Raw genomic sequence first — 17582 nt, 5'->3', positions numbered from 1 at the left:
CTTCAATATGAAGCCTTTACCAAGAAAGCCTATATCTCTTCAATGAATGCTCAGATCTTCTTAAAAACAAGTCAGAACATGTGACTCTAAATAAGATAAGAAATAATGCATCTATAACAGTTAAAAAGGTTAAAGTTATAACATAATGGCATATTAAGCCAATAAGTGGTATTCTACTGCCCCCTGCTGTTTAAAATAGTCATTTTGTCAAGCTACTAACTACTAATATTCTATAATTCTTATTTAGAGTTTATCAAATCACTATTTTAACATTTACACTCACATTTTGTCAAAATTCATCTATTGAAGTATTACTATTGACCATTGTGTCACGGACAAATGTTAATCCTGAATGAGACACAGTTCAGATCACTTTATCTACAACAGAATGTGTGTGTGTAGTCCCATGTTTCTGAATAAATCCTGAATAATCTGATTAATAGCTTGCAAAGACATATTTTAATGGTCTATAAGCATTTCATATATTTTCATAATGACTTGTGTGTGTGTCTAGATATGAGTCACAAAAGCACCTGTGAAAACACTTTATTAATAAGTATAATGGCCAGCAAAGGGCAGTAGAAGACCACTTATTGGTTCACTCTCATTTTGACAGACTTGATTTTCACCAGTATATCATGGTAAATCATGCTAGCAATGTGACGAATCATAGTAAATCATGCTACAATCCTGATAAATCATTCTAGAATGTGGTATATCATGGTCAATCATCCTATAACATGGTAAATCAAGGTAAACTAAGATAAATCATGCTATAAACATATTAAATCATACTAGAATGTGTTCAGTTGTGGTAAATCATGCTAGAACAGGGTAAATCATGGTGAATCATACTAGAACTTGGTATACCATGGTAAACTATGGTAAATCATGCTAGATTCATGGTAAATCATGAAAATCACACTGAAATGGGGTATATCATGGTAAATCATGCTAAAATTGCCTGTATTGGCTGTAAATGGTATTTTCCATCTATTATGTCAGTGTTTATATGTATGCTAAATAACACTTAATGTCTTTTGGTGCTTTTGTGCTTTACGGCCTTAAAGGCCTTAACTGCTTGAACACCGCTAAATGCTGCTTGCAGCTTTAATTAGGTGTTCAAGCACGAAGTGCTGAAAACCTATTGTAATTGTACTGATTTTTATTATTATTATTATTATTATTTTCCCCTAAAACGCATCGTGCAGCCCAAACCGTAAGTGCTGGAGCTCTGAAACTTTGTCAGATGGTAGTACAAAAATCGAGGAGAGGTTCAGAGAGTATGACCCCGATTGGCCTATAGGTGGCGCTACAGCAATCAATTGCGCGTAACTGCTCATAACTCCTAAACCGTAAGGCGTAGACTCAAGTGTCTTATATCATTGGAAAGCTGGACTCTTAACTTAAAAAACGTATATCTCCGATTTCATTTCCGCCATGATAGATTTTCCGCCATTTTGAATTTTGTTAAAAAACGACTTTTGCGAACTAGTCCCTGGTTTTTTGCCCGATCGGAACCAAACCAGTGTAGAAATGTTCTCTGGAGTCTGAATATCAATAATCATTGAAAAAAAGTTGAATTTTCGATTTTCGGTTGCTAGGGGGCGCAAAATGAACGTTGTGGGAGGAGCCTATTTTACTAAAATGGCTATAACTCGAGAAGTAAATGAGATATCTTCACCAAACTTGACACACATGTGTATGAGGACAGTCCAGGGTCACAGTAAAAAAACCGCGTCGATCTAACTCTAGGTGGCGCTATAACATTAAAAAAACATAAAAGGGGGTGTGGCCACCTGACCGTTAGTCCGATTGACCTGAAAATTGGTATGCAGTGTCTTGGTCCAAGGCCCCATGTATGTGTAAAAGGATATTGGCGTATCTCAAAAAACATGGCCGCCATCGGCCAATAAAGTTTGAGCACCTGTGAGACGAGGTTAACGGAGGCCAATCGGAATGAAACTCAATGGGCATGTTCGACTCATGGCCCAAGAGGTCTGTAAGAGTTTTGAAAGAAATCGGCCACTAGTTGGCGCTAACGAGTTTTACGGCTCTGTAATCACGTGGTGTTGCACATATCCCCACAAAATGCATATCATTTGATAGATCTCCTCATGATGAACAACTTTGCCTCTAGAACCATTGCTGTCAAACAAATCGTTCATTAAATATTCACGAATATGTTAAAAACCTACTTTTGCGAACTAGTCCCTGGTTTTTTGCCCGATCGGAACCAGACCAGTCTAGGACAATTCTCTGGACTCTCTAGATCAATAATTATTGAAAAAAAGTTGAACTTTGCCCTTTGATTCACTGTAACAGGGTCATTTAGAAGAAGGGGCGTGTCAAAACACACTCAAAAGCCTATAAATCCTAAATAAAAACTCAGAACTTCACAAAAATTGGTGAGCATATGTGACATAACATCATTAACAAGCATGCAAAGTTTTATGGAGATCGGACAATAGGTGGCGCTATAACAGTTGAAAAGGTTTAAAACCATGTATTTCCTATGGTAAATTGCCTGTATTGGCTGTAAATGGTGTGTTCCATCTATGATCATATAATATTTATATCATAATGTTCAAAATCAGTTCAGTACAATTCTCTGGACTCTCTAGATAAATAATTATCAGAAAAGTTATAACTTCTTCATTTGGATGGCTATAATAGGGTCACTTCAATATGAAGCCTTTACCAAGAAAGCCTATATCTCTTCAATGAATGCTCAGATCTTCTTAAAAACAAGTCAGAACATGTGACTCTAAATAAGATAAGAAATAATGCATCTATAACAGTTAAAAAGGTTAAAGTTATAACATAATGGCATATTAAGCCAATAAGTGGTATTCTACTGCCCCCTGCTGTTTAAAATAGTCATTTTGTCATGCTACTAACTAATATAATTCTATAATTGTTATTTAGACTTTATAAAATCACTATTTTAACATTTACACTCACATTTAGTCAAAATTCATCTATTGAAGTATTGCTACTGACTATTGTGGCACATTGAGAAATGTGAATCCTGAAGGAGACTTGCAGTAAACATTTTTTTCCATCACATAGTTCAAATGTCTGTATCTACAACAGAATGTGTGTGTGTAGTCCTATATTTCTGAATAAATGCTGAATAATCGGATTAATAGATTACAAAGACATTATGTGAAATGCTTATAGACCATTAAAGTATATTTTCATAATGACACATCCCAATAGCATTGAAAAAATCAACAACAACATTTGTATTTGTGTGTTTGTGTGTGTGTGTGTGTGTGTGTGTGTGTGTGTGTGTGTGTGTGTGTGTGTGTGTGTGTGTGTGTAAGCATATGTCTAAATAAGATACCTGTGAAAACACTTTATTAATAAGTATAATGGCCAGCAGAGGGCAGTAGAAGACCACTTATTGGCTCAGTTTCATTTTGACAGACTTGATTTTCATCACTATTCTACACTAAAGCAAACCTGTTTTTCCATGTTAACTATTATAAGACAATCATTTTTTGTCAGTTTATCACTTCATGGCTATTGACACTTCACATCAATGCTAGCAATGTGGTAAATCATGATAAATAACGATAGAAACATGGTAAATCATAGTAAATAATACTATTACATGGAGTATCATGGCAAATCATGCTAGCAATGTGATGAATCATGGTAAATCATGCTACAATCCTGGTAAATCATTCTAGAATGTGGTATATTATGGTAAATCATTCTATAACATGGTAAATCATGGTAAATCATTCTATAACATGGTAAATCATGGTTAACTATGAGAAATCATGCTAGAATCATATTAAATCATACTAGAATGTGTTCAATTGTGGTAAACCATGCTAGAGCAGGGTAAATCATGGTGAATCATACTAGAACTTGGTATATCATGGTAAACTATGGTAAATCAGGCTAGATTCATGGTAAATCATACTGGAACATGGTAAATCATGAAAAATCACGCTAAAATTTGGTATATCATGGTAAATCATGCTAAAACAAGGTCTATTCCATCTATGATGTCAGTGTTTCATGCTTGCTACATGAAACTTAATGTCTTTTGATGCTTTTGAGCTTAACTACCTTAACTGCCTTAACTGCTTGAACACCGCTAAATGCTGCTTGCAGCTTTAATTAGGTGTTCAAGCACGAAGTGCTGAAAACCTATTGTATTTGTACTGATTTTTATTATTATTATTATTATTATTATTATTAGGTGTTCAAGCACGAAGTGCTGAAAACCTATTGTAATTGTACTGATTTTTAGGTGTTCAAGCACGAAGTGCTGAAAACCTATTGTATTTGTACTGATTTTTATTATTATTATTATTATTATTATTATTATTCTGCCGTAAAACGCGTCGTGCAGACCAAACCGTAAGTGCTAGAGACTTCATATTTGGGATTAAGGTAGCACAGAAATCGAGGAGAGGTTGAGAGAGTATGAGCCCGATTGGCCCATAGGTGGCGCTATAGTAACAAAAACGCGAAAGTGATCATAACTCCTAAACCCTATGTCGTAGACTCAAGTGTCTTATATCATTGGAAAGCTGGACTCTTGACTTAAAAAACGTATATCTCCGATTTCATTTCCGGTATGCAAATTTTTCCGCCATTTTGAATTTTGTCAAAAAACTACTTTTGCGAACTAGTCCCTGGTTTTTCGCCCGATCGGAACCAAACCAGTGCAGAAATGTTCTCTGGAGTCTGAATATCAATAATTATCAAAAAAAAGTCGAATTTTCGATTTCCGGTTGCTAGGGGGCGCAAAATGAACGTTGTGGGTGGAGCCTATTTTACTAAAATGGCTATAACTCAAGAAGGAAATGAGATATCTTCACCAAACTTGGTCCACATATTAATGAGTTCAATTTGAGGTCACAGTAAAAAAACCGCGTCGATCTAGCACTAGGTGGCGCTATAACATTGAAAAAACATAAAAGGGGGTGTGGCCACCTGACCGTTAGTCCGATTGACCTGAAAATTGGTATGCAGTGTCTTGGTCCAAGGTGCCATGTATGTGTAAAAGGATATTGGCGTATCTAAAAAAACATGGCCGCCATCGGCCAATTAAATTTGAGCACCTGTGAGACAAGGTTAACGGAGGCCAATCGGAACGAAACTCTATGGGCATGTTCGACTCATGGCCCAAGAGGTCTGTAAGAGTTTTGAAAGAAATCGGCCACTAGTTGGCGCTAACGAGTTTTACGGCTCTGTAATCACGTGGTGTTGCACACATCCCCACAATATGCACATCATTTGATAGATCTCCTTATGCTGAACAACTTTGCCTCTAGAACCATTGCTGTCAATCAAACCGTTCATTAAATATTCACGGATATGTTAAAAACCTACTTTTGCAAACTAGTCCCTGGTTTTTTGCCCGATCGGAATCAGACCAGTCTAGGACAATTCTCTGGACTCTCTAGATCAATAATTATTGAAAAAAAGTTGAACTTTTTTATTTTTCTAATGGTATTAAAGGGTTATTTAGAAAAGGGGCGTGACAAAATGCACCCAAAAGCCTATAAATCATAAATAAAAACTCAGAACTTCACAAAAATTGATGAGCATATGTGTCATACCATGGTGAAGAAGCATGAAACGTTTCATGGAGATCGGACAATAGGTGGCGCTATAACTGTTGAAAAGCTTTAAACCCATGTATTTCCTATGGTAAATTGCCTGTATTGGCTGTAAATGGTCTTTTCCATCTATGATCGTATAATTTTCATATCTTAATGTTTAAAACCAGTGAAGTACAATTATCTGGACTCTCTAGATCAATAATTATCAGAAAAGGTATAATTACTTCATTTGGATGGCTATAATAGAGTGTAAATCGGATGGCTATAACAGCTATAACAGCTTGGATGGCTATAACAGCCAATAAGTGGTATTTTACTGCCCCCTGCTGTCATTTCATCATACTACTCTCTAATATTTTTATATATAATTGATATTTAGACTTTATTAAATCATTATTTTAACATTTACAATCACATTTTGTCAAAATGCATCTATTGCTCTGTACTCTCTACAACAATAATTATAGGAAAATGTATAACTTCTTCATTTGGATGACTATAATAGGGTCACTTCAATATGTAGCCTTGACCGAAAGCCAATATCTTTTCAATAAATGCTCATAGCTTCTTAAAAAAAGGTCGAGAACAGCTATAACAGCTTGAAAAAGGCTAACAGCCAATAAGTGGTATTTTACTGCCCCCTGCTGTTTAAAAAAAGTCATTTTGTCACACTACTCAACTATAATTAATATTTAGACTTTATAAATTCACTATTTTAACATTTACAATAACATTTAGTCAAAAATCGTCTATTGAAGTGACAATTGAGTCACACTGGCTCCTGAAGTTCCAAATGTCTCTATCTACATCAGAATGAGCGTGTGTAAATTAAATTATATGAAAAACATGGCCTATTGTATAAGTAGGCTGTAATAGCACTGTTGTCCACTAGATGGAGCAGCAGCATTAGATATTTTTAATCTTTTTTTATCAGCTTTCAGCATTGGCTAACAAACAAATGCTTAAAGCATTTTCTTTAATTAGTTTTATATTATTACATTGCAAAGAAATATGTGAAATGCTCATATACCATTAAAACAGATTTTCACAATAACATATCCAAAAATGTGTGTGTGTGTGTGTGTGTGTGTGTGTGTGTGTGTGTGTGTGTGTGTGTGTGTGTGTGTGTGTGTGTGTGTGTAAGCATGCATTATGGAGTTAACATGAAAAAAATGGTTTGCTTCACTGGAGAATACTGGAGAAACAAAGTAGTTGAAAATGAAAGTGAGCCAATAAGTGGTCCTCTACTGCCCTCTGCTGGCCACTCTTCTTATTAATAGTCTTTTTTTTGTATATAGACACTATAAAATCACTTAAATAACAATTACTATTATAACACATTCATATTTTGTCAGAGTTTATCACTTCAATTGTTCTTATGCTTCATATAATTGCTATCAACGTGGTAAATCATGGTAAATAACGCCAGAAACATGGTAAATCATAGTAAAAAAGGTAAATCATGCTAGAATCCTTGTAAATTATTCTAGAATGTGCTATATCATGGTAAATCATCATATAACATGGTATATCAAGGTAAACTATGGAAAATCATGTAAGATTCATGGTAAATCATACTGGAACATGGTAAATCATGAAAAATCACACTGAAATGTAGTATATCATGGTAAATCATGCTTGCTACATAAAACTTAATGTCTTTTGATGCTTTTGTGCTTAACGGCCTGAAAGGCCTTAACTGCTTGAACACCGCTAAATGCTGCTAGCAGCTTTAATTATTATTATTATTATTATTATTTTCCCCTAAAACGCATCGTGCAGCCCAAACCGTAAGTGCTGGAGCTCTGAAACTTTGTCAGATGGTAGTACAAAAATCGAGGAGAGGTTCAGAGAGTATGACCCCGATTGGCCTATAGGTGGCGCTACAGCAATCAATTGCGCGTAACTGCTCATAACTCCTAAACCGTAAGGCGTAGACTCAAGTGTCTTATATCATTGGAAAGCTGGACTCTTAACTTAAAAAACGTATATCTCCGATTTCATTTCCGCCATGATAGATTTTCCGCCATTTTGAATTTTGTTAAAAAACGACTTTTGCGAACTAGTCCCTGGTTTTTTGCCCGATCGGAACCAAACCAGTGTAGAAATGTTCTCTGGAGTCTGAATATCAATAATCATTGAAAAAAAGTTGAATTTTCGATTTTCGGTTGCTAGGGGGCGCAAAATGAACGTTGTGGGAGGAGCCTATTTTACTAAAATGGATATAACTCGAGAAGTAAATGAGATATCTTCACCAAACTTGGTCCACATATTTATGAGTTCAATTTGAGGTCACAGTAAAAAAACTGCGTCGATCTAACACTAGGTGGCGCTATAACATTAAAAAAACATAAAAGGGGGTGTGGCCACCTGACCGTTAGTCCGATTGACCTGAAAATTGGTATGCAGTGTCTTGGTCCAAGGCCCCATGTATGTGTAAAAGGATTTTGGCGTATCTAAAAAAACATGGCCGCCATCGGCCAATAAAGTTTGAGCACCTGTGAGACGAGGTTAACGGAGGCCAATCGGAACGAAACTCAATGGGCATGTTCGACTCATGGCCCAAGAGGTCTGTAAGAGTTTTGAAAGAAATCGGCCACTAGTTGGCGCTAACGAGTTTTACGGCTCTGTAATCACGTGGTGTTGCACATATCCCCACAAAATGCATATCATTTGATAGATCTCCTCATGATGAACAACTTTGCCTCTAGAACCATTGCTGTCAATCAAATCGTTCATTAAATATTCACGAATATGTTAAAAACCTACTTTTGCAAACTAGTCCCTGGTTTTTTGCCCGATCGGAACCAGACCAGTCTAGGACAATTCTCTGGACTCTCTAGATCAATAATCATTGAAAAAAAGTTGAACTTTGCCCTTTGATTCACTGTAACAGGGTCATTTAGAAGAAGGGGTGTGTCAAAACACACTCAAAAGCCTATAAATCCTAAATAAAAACTCAGAACTTCACAAAAATTAATGAGCATATGTGACATAACATCATTAACAAGCATGCAAAGTTTTATGGAGATCGGACAATAGGTGGCGCTATAACAGCTGAAAAGGTTTAAAACCATGTATTTCCTATGGTAAATTGCCTGTATTGGCTGTAAACGGTGTGTTTCATCTATGATCATATAATATTTATATCACAATGTTCAAAATCAGTTCAGTACAATTCTCTGGACTCTCTAGATAAATAATCATCAGAAAAGTTATAACTTCTTCATTTGGATGGCTATAATAGGGTCACTTCAATATGAAGCCTTTACCAAGAAAGCCTATATCTCTTCAATGAATGCTCAGATCTTCTTAAAAACAAGTCAGAACATGTGACTCTAAATAAGATAAGAAATAATGCATCTATAACAGTTAAAAAGGTTAAAGTTATAACATAATGGCATATTAAGCGAATAAGTGGTATTCTACTGCCCCCTGCTGTTTAAAATAGTCATTTTGTCATGCTACTAACTAATATAATTCTATAATTGTTATTTAGACTTTATAAAATCACTATTTTAACATTTACACTCACATTTAGTCAAAATTCATCTATTGAAGTATTGCTACTGACTATTGTGGCACATTGAGAAATGTGAATCCTGAAGGAGACTTCCAGTAAACATTTTTTTCCATCACATAGTTCAAATGTCTGTATCTACAACAGAATGTGTGTGTGTAGTCCTATATTTCTGAATAAATGCTGAATAATCGGATTAATAGGTTACAAAGACATTATGTGAAATGCTTATAGACCATTAAAGTATATTTTCATAATGACACATCCCAATAGCATTGAAAAAATCAACAACAACATTTGTCTGTGTGTTTGTGTGTGTGTGTGTGTGTGTGTGTGTGTGTGTGTGTGTGTGTGTGTGTGTGTGTGTGTGTGTGTGTGTGTGTGTAAGCATATGTCTAAATAAGATACCTGTGAAAACACTTTATTAATAAGTATAATGGCCAGCAGAGGGCAGTAGAAGACCACTTATTGGCTCAGTTTCATTTTGACAGACTTGATTTTCATCACTATTCTACACTAAAGCAAACCTGTTTTTCCATGTTAACTATTATAAGACAATAATTTTTTTGTCAGTTTATCACTTCATGGCTATTGACACTTCACATCAATGCTAGCAATGTGGTAAATCATGGTAAATCACGATAGAAACATGGTAAATCATAGTAAATAATACTATTACATGGAGTATCATGGCAAATCATGCTAGCAATGTGATGAATCATGGTAAATCATGCTACAATCCTGGTAAATCATTCTAGAATGTGGTATATTATGGTAAATCATTCTATAACATGGTAAATCATGGTAAATCATTCTATAACATGGTAAATCATGGTTAACTATGATAAATCATGCTAGAATCATATTAAATCATACTAGAATGTGTTCAATTGTGGTAAACCATGCTAGAGCAGGGTAAATCATGGTGAATCATACTAGAACTTGGTATATCATGGTAAACTATGGTAAATCATGCTAGATTCATGGTAAATCATACTGGAACATGGTAAATCATGAAAAATCACGCTAAAATTTGGTATATCATGGTAAATCATGCTAAAACAAGGTCTATTCCATCTATGATGTCAGTGTTTCATGCTTGCTACATGAAACTTAATGTCTTTTGATGCTTTTGAGCTTAACTACCTTAACTGCCTTAACTGCTTGAACACCGCTAAATGCTGCTTGCAGCTTTAATTATTATTATTATTCTGCCGTAAAACGCGTCGTGCAGACCAAACCGTAAGTGCTAGAGACTTCATATTTGGGATTAAGGTAGCACAGAAATCGAGGAGAGGTTGAGAGAATATGAGCCCGATTGGCCCATAGGTGGCGCTGTAGTAACAAAAACGCGAAACTGCTCATAACTCCTAAACCGTAAGGCGTAGACTCAAGTGTCTTATATCATTGGAAAGCTGGACTCTTAACTTAAAAAACGTATATCTCCGATTTCATTTCCGCCATGATAGATTGTCCGCCATTTTGAATTTTGTCAAAAAACTACTTTTGCGAACTAGTCCCTGGTTTTTTGCCCGATCGGAACCAAACCAGTGTAGAAATGTTCTCTGGAGTCTGAATATCAATAATTATCGAAAAAAAGTTGAATTTTCGATTTCCGGTTGCTAGGGGGCGCAAAATGAACGTTGTGGGAGGAGCCTATTTTACTAAAATGGCTATAACTCAAGAAGTAAATGAGATATCTTCACCAAACTTGACACACATGTGTATGAGGACAGTCTGGGGTCACGGTAAAAAAACCGCGTCGATCTAACACTAGGTGGCGCTATAACATTAAAAAAACATAAAAGGGGGTGTGGCCACCTGACCGTTAGTCCGATTGACCTGAAAATTGGTATGCAGTGTCTTGGTCCAAGGCCCCATGTATGTGTAAAAGGATATTGGCGTATCTCAAAAAACATGGCCGCCATCGGCCAATAAAGTTTGAGCACCTGTGAGACGAGGTTAACGGAGGCCAATCGATACGAAACTCAATGGGCATGTTCGACTCATGGCCCAAGAGATCTGTAAGAGTTTTGAAAGAAATCGGCCACTAGTTGGCGCTAACGAGTTTTACGGCTCTGTAATCACGTGGTGTTGCAAACATCCCCACAAAATGCATATCATTTGATAGATCTCCTCATGATGAACAACTTTGCCTCTAGAACCATTGCTGTCAATCAAACCGTTCATTAAATATTCACGAATATGCTTAAAACCTACTTTTGCGAACTAGTCCCTGGTTTTTCGCCCGATCGGAACCAGACCAGTCTAGGACAATTCTCTGGACTCTCTAGATCAATAATTATTGAAAAAAAGTTGAAATTTGGCATTTGGTTGGCTATAACAGGGTCATTTATAAAATGGGCGTGGCAAAATATAGTCAAAAGCCTATAAATCCTATACGAAAACTCAGAACTTCACAAAAATTGATGAGAATATGTGTCATACCATTGTAAAGAAGCATGCAAAGTTTCATGGAGATCGGACAATAGTTGGCGCTATAACTGTTGAAAAGCTTTAAAACCATACATTTCCTATGGTAAATTGCCTGTATTGGCTGTAAATGGTCTTTTCCATCTATGATCGTATAATTTTCATATCTTAATGTTTAAAACCAGTGCAGTACAATTATCTGGACTCTCTAGATCAATAATTATCAGAAAAGGTATAATTACTTCAGTTAGATGGCTATAATAGAGTGTAAATCGGATGGCTATAACAGCTATAACAGCTTGGATGGCTATAACAGCCAATAAGTGGTATTTTACTGCCCCCTGCTGTCATTTCATCATACTACTCTCTAATATTTTTATATAAAATTGATATTTAGACTTTATTAAATCATTATTTTAACATTTACAATCACATTTTGTCAAAATTCATCTATTGCTTTGTACTCTCTAGAAGAATAATTATAGGAAAATGTATAACTTCTTCATTTGGATGACTATAATAGGGTCACTTCAATATGTAGCCTTGACCGAAAGCCAATATCTTTTCAATAAATGCTCATAGCTTCTTAAAAAAAGGTCAAGAACAGATAAAACGGCTTGAAAAAAGGCTAACAGCCAATAAGTGGTATTTTACTGCCCCCTGCTGTTTAAAAAAAGTAATTTTGTCACACTACTCAACTATAATTAATATTTAGACTTTATAAATTCACTATTTTAACATTTACAATAACATTTAGTCAAAAATCGTCTATTGAAGTGACAATTGAGTCACATTGGCTCCTGAAGTTCCAAATGTCTCTATCTACATCAGAATGAGCGTGTGTAGATTAAATTATATGAAAAACATGGCCTATTGTATAAGTAGGCTGTAATAGCACTGTTGTCCACTAGATGGAGCAGCAGCATTAGACATTTTTAATCTTTTTTTTATCAGCTTTCAGCATTGGCTAACAAACAAATGCTTAAAGCATTTTCTTTAATTAGTTTTATATTATTACATTGTAAAGAAATATGTGAAATGCTCATATACCATTAAAACAGATTTTCACAATAACATATCCCAAAAATGTGTGTGTGTGTGTGTGTGTGTGTGTGTGTGTGTGTGTGTGTGTGTGTGTGTGTGTGTGTGTGTGTGTGTAAGCATGCATTATGGAGTTAACATGAAAAAAATGGTTTGCTTCACTGGAGAATACTGGAGAAACAAAGTAGTTGAAAATGAAAGTGAGCCAATAAGTGGTCTTCTACTGCCCTCTGCTGGCCACTCTTCTTATTAATAGTCTTTTCACATGTGCTTTTGCATTCATATGTATATAGACACTATAAAATCACTTATATAACAATTACTATTATAACACATTCATATTTTGTCAGAGTTTATCACTTCAATTGTACTGACACTTCACATCAATGCACATCAATGCTCAACGTGGTAAATCATGGTAAACTGTGGTAGGACATGTCTTTTCACAATAACCTATCCCAAACGTGTGTGTGTGTGTGTGTGTGTGTGTGTGTGTGTGTGTGTGTGTGTGTGTGTGTGTGTGTGTGTGTGTGTGTGTGTGTGTGTGTGTGTAAGCATGCATTATGGAGTGAACATGAAAAAAATGGTTTGCTTCACTGGAGAATACTGGAGAAACAAAGTAGTTGAAAATGAAAGTGAGCCAATAAGTGGTCTTCTACTGCCCTCTGCTGGCCACTCTTCTTATTAATTGTCTTTTTTGTATATAGACACTATAAAATCACTTAAATAACAATTACTATTATAACACATTCATATTTTGTCAGAGTTTATCACTTCAATTGTTCTTATGCTTCATATAATTGCTATCAACGTGGTAAATCATGGTAAATAACGCCAGAAACATGGTAAATCATAGTAAAAAAGGTAAATCATGCTAGAATCCTGGTAAATTATTCTAGAATGTGCTATATCATGGTAAATCATCATATAACATGGTATATCAAGGTAAACTATGGAAAATCATGTAAGATTCATGGTAAATCATACTGGAACATGGTAAATCATGAAAAATCACACTGAAATGTAGTATATCATGGTAAATCATGCTTGCTACATAAAACTTAATGTCTTTTGATGCTTTTGTGCTTAACGGCCTGAAAGGCCTTAACTGCTTGAACACCGCTAAATGCTGCTTGCAGCTTTAATTATTATTATTATTATTATTATTTTCCCCTAAAACGCATCGTGCAGCCCAAACCGTAAGTGCTGGAGCTCTGAAACTTTGTCAGATGGTAGTACAAAAATCGAGGAGAGGTTCAGAGAGTATGACCCCGATTGGCCTATAGGTGGCGCTACAGCAATCAATTGTGCGTAACTGCTCATAACTCCTAAACCGTAAGGCGTAGACTCAAGTGTCTTATATCATTGGAAAGCTGGACTCTTAACTTAAAAAACGTATATCTCCGATTTCATTTCCGCCATGATAGATTTTCCGCCATTTTGAATTTTGTTAAAAAACGACTTTTGCGAACTAGTCCCTGGTTTTTTGCCCGATCGGAACCAAACCAGTGTAGAAATGTTCTCTGGAGTCTGAATATCAATAATCATTGAAAAAAAGTTGAATTTTCGATTTTCGGTTGCTAGGGGGCGCAAAATGAACGTTGTGGGAGGAGCCTATTTTACTAAAATGGATATAACTCGAGAAATAAATGAGATATCTTCACCAAAATTGGTCCACATATTTATGAGTTCAATTTGAGGTCACAGTAAAAAAACCGCGTCGATCTAACACTAGGTGGCGCTATAACATTAAAAAAACATAAAAGGGGGTGTGGCCACCTGACCGTTAGTCCGATTGACCTGAAAATTGGTATGCAGTGTCTTGGTCCAAGGCCCCATGTATGTGTAAAAGGATATTGGCGTATCTAAAAAAACATGGCCGCCATCGGCCAATAAAGTTTGAGCACCTGTGAGACGAGGTTAACGGAGGCCAATCGGAACGAAACTCAATGGGCATGTTCGACTCATGGCCCAAGAGGTCTGTAAGAGTTTTGAAAGAAATCGGCCACTAGTTGGCGCTAACGAGTTTTACAGCTCTGTAATCACGTGGTGTTGCACATATCCCCACAAAATGCATATCATTTGATAGATCTCCTCATGATGAACAACTTTGCCTCTAGAACCATTGCTGTCAATCAAATCGTTCATTAAATATTCACGAATATGTTAAAAACCTACTTTTGCGAACTAGTCCCTGGTTTTTCGCCCGATCGGAACCAGACCAGTCTAGGACAATTCTCTGGACTCTCTAGATCAATAATCATTGAAAAAAAGTTGAACTTTGCCCTTTGGTTCACTGTAACAGGGTCATTTAGAAGAAGGGGCGTGTCAAAACACACTCAAAAGCCTATAAATCCTAAATAAAAACTCAGAACTTCACAAAAATTAATGAGCATATGTGACATAACATCATTAACAAGCATGCAAAGTTTTATGGAGATCGGACAATAGGTGGCGCTATAACAGTTGAAAAGGTTTAAAACCATGTATTTCCTATGGTAAATTGCCTGTATTGGCTGTAAATGGTGTGTTCCATCTATGATCATATAATATTTATATCACAATGTTCAAAATCAGTTCAGTACAATTCTCTGGACTCTCTAGATAAATAATCATCAGAAAAGTTATAACTTCTTCATTTGGATGGCTATAATAGGGTCACTTCAATATGAAGCCTTTACCAAGAAAGCCTATATCTCTTCAATGAATGCTCAGATCTTCTTAAAAACAAGTCAGAACATGTGACTCTAAATAAGATAAGAAATAATGCATCTATAACAGTTAAAAAGGTTAAAGTTATAACATAATGGCATATTAAGCCAATAAGTGGTATTCTACTGCCCCCTGCTGTTTAAAATAGTCATTTTGTCAAGCTACTAACTACTAATATTCTATAATTCTTATTTAGAGTTTATAAAATCACTATTTTAACATTTACACTCACATTTTGTCAAAATTCATCTATTGAAGTATTACTATTGACCATTGTGTCACGGACAAATGTTAATCCTGAATGAGACACAGTTCAGATCACTTTATCTACAACAGAATGTGTGTGTGTAGTCCCATGTTTCTGAATAAATCCTGAATAATCTGATTAATAGCTTGCAAAGACATATTTTAATGGTCTATAAGCATTTCATATATTTTCATAATGACTTGTGTGTGTGTCTAGATATGAGTCACAAAAGCACCTGTGAAAACACTTTATTAATAAGTATAATGGCCAGCAAAGGGCAGTAGAAGACCACTTATTGGCTCACTCTCATTTTGACAGACTTGATTTTCACCAGTATATCATGGTAAATCATGCTAGCAATGTGACGAATCATAGTAAATCATGCTACAATCCTGATAAATCATTCTAGAATGTGGTATATCATGGTCAATCATCCTATAACATGGTAAATCAAGGTAAACTAAGATAAATCATGCTATAAACATATTAAATCATACTAGAATGTGTTCAGTTGTGGTAAATCATGGTGAATCATACTAGAACTTGGTATACCATGGTAAACTATGGTAAATCATGCTAGATTCATGGTAAATCATGAAAATCACACTGAAATGGGGTATATCATGGTAAATCATGCTAAAATTGCCTGTATTGGCTGTAAATGGTATTTTCCATCTATTATGTCAGTGTTTAAATGTATGCTAAATAAAACTTAATGTCTTTTGATGCTTTTGTGCTTTACGGCCTTAAAGGCCTTAACTGCTTGAACACCGCTAAATGCTGCTTGCAGCTTTAATTATTATTGTTATTACATTAAAATAATATATACAAAAACATAATTTAATTTAATCAGTTTATAACTGTAATTGTTTATTTATATATATATATATATATATATATATATATATATATAAAACTACATGTTTTTTTATCATAATTTTATTTTAATTATGCAAATATTTTGTATTAAATTTGCACTATTTTATTTGATTCAAATGCATGGCTATATGAATTCACAGTTTTTGTCATGACAATAAATAAACTTAATTGAGATCGCAATGGTGAGAGAGGCGAGGAGCAATCTTGTATTTTTAAAGAAATATTACTTTAGATCGAGCATACTTTTTTGTGTGTGTGTATGCTTGCACTCATTGACATTGAGTGTAGCTTGAGCTTTCATGGATATTTGTGGAACATGTAGTTGTGAGCCTGTGGAGACGGCAGATGAGAAGAGCAGACGGTTCGTCTCAGATCCGTTCCCCTGCCAACACCAGGGAGAAAACACTCAAAGATTCACTCATCTGCCCACCAGATTAACACACTGACCGTCTGTACTTCATGCATGCCAACAAATTATTATAGGGGATTGTGAATGTTTAGAGTCAGAAAACTGTGCTCTTTTCACAAAAGTTTTTCTCTTTCTTTCAAGCCGGTGCGCAGTCTCCATTCAACGAGGAGCAAGTTGGCCGTGATGGTGTCAACAGAGACTCTGCAATAATTGGAGGTAAAATATACTTTTGTAGTATTATACTGTCACTCGGTTTTAAAATACTTACATTTAAGTGTGCGCAACAATACAGAGCACTTGCGATGTGTGTTGTCAGCACTAACCCAGCTAACAGGAATGTTCTCAGAACTTTCCTAACATTCTGGCAAGGTTCTTTCAAAGGTATGAACACACATTGTTCCATGAATGTTTGTCCAACCTTATCTGGTCTTTAATAATGTTCTCAAAACATTAGCTCAAAAACATGATCTACGCCTTAAATTTAAGTTTTTTTTAAATGTTTTAGTTGGATGTTTGTCTAACATTTTTAAATGTCCGGAATGTTTCCAAAGTAACAATCCCAGAATGTTTGCAAAATGGAATGTTCCCTTAATGTTCGCTTAATTAAGAAAAAACTGGACATTGTGAACGTTCAGAGAACATTCAATAATAATGTTGTCATAACTTAATAGAAACATTTGCAAAACATTGTTAGAACATATTTGTGTTAGCGATAAACCTGTCTTGCGCCATTAATTACCGCCTGTCTGA

General features: G+C 35.4%; 1 protein-coding gene across 1 annotated transcript in view; it reads left to right on the top strand.

Moving 5' to 3' along the window:
- The window catches only part of cntnap2b (contactin associated protein 2b), a 71223-nt gene that overhangs the window by 51226 nt on the left and 2415 nt on the right, over positions 1-17582 (top strand). Inside the window, exon 24 of the mRNA XM_077221938.1 lies at positions 16974-17048. Coding sequence (XP_077078053.1) covers positions 16974-17048 — 75 coding nt within the window. The remainder of the gene's footprint in view (positions 1-16973; positions 17049-17582) is intronic.

This window comes from Siphateles boraxobius, unplaced genomic scaffold, assembly GCF_051911475.1.
Source record: "Siphateles boraxobius isolate OS27281-9 unplaced genomic scaffold, OSU_SipBor_1 86, whole genome shotgun sequence".
NCBI classification, from domain to species: domain Eukaryota; kingdom Metazoa; phylum Chordata; class Actinopteri; order Cypriniformes; family Leuciscidae; genus Siphateles; species Siphateles boraxobius.
This window is presented reverse-complemented; position numbering and strand designations above follow the sequence as displayed.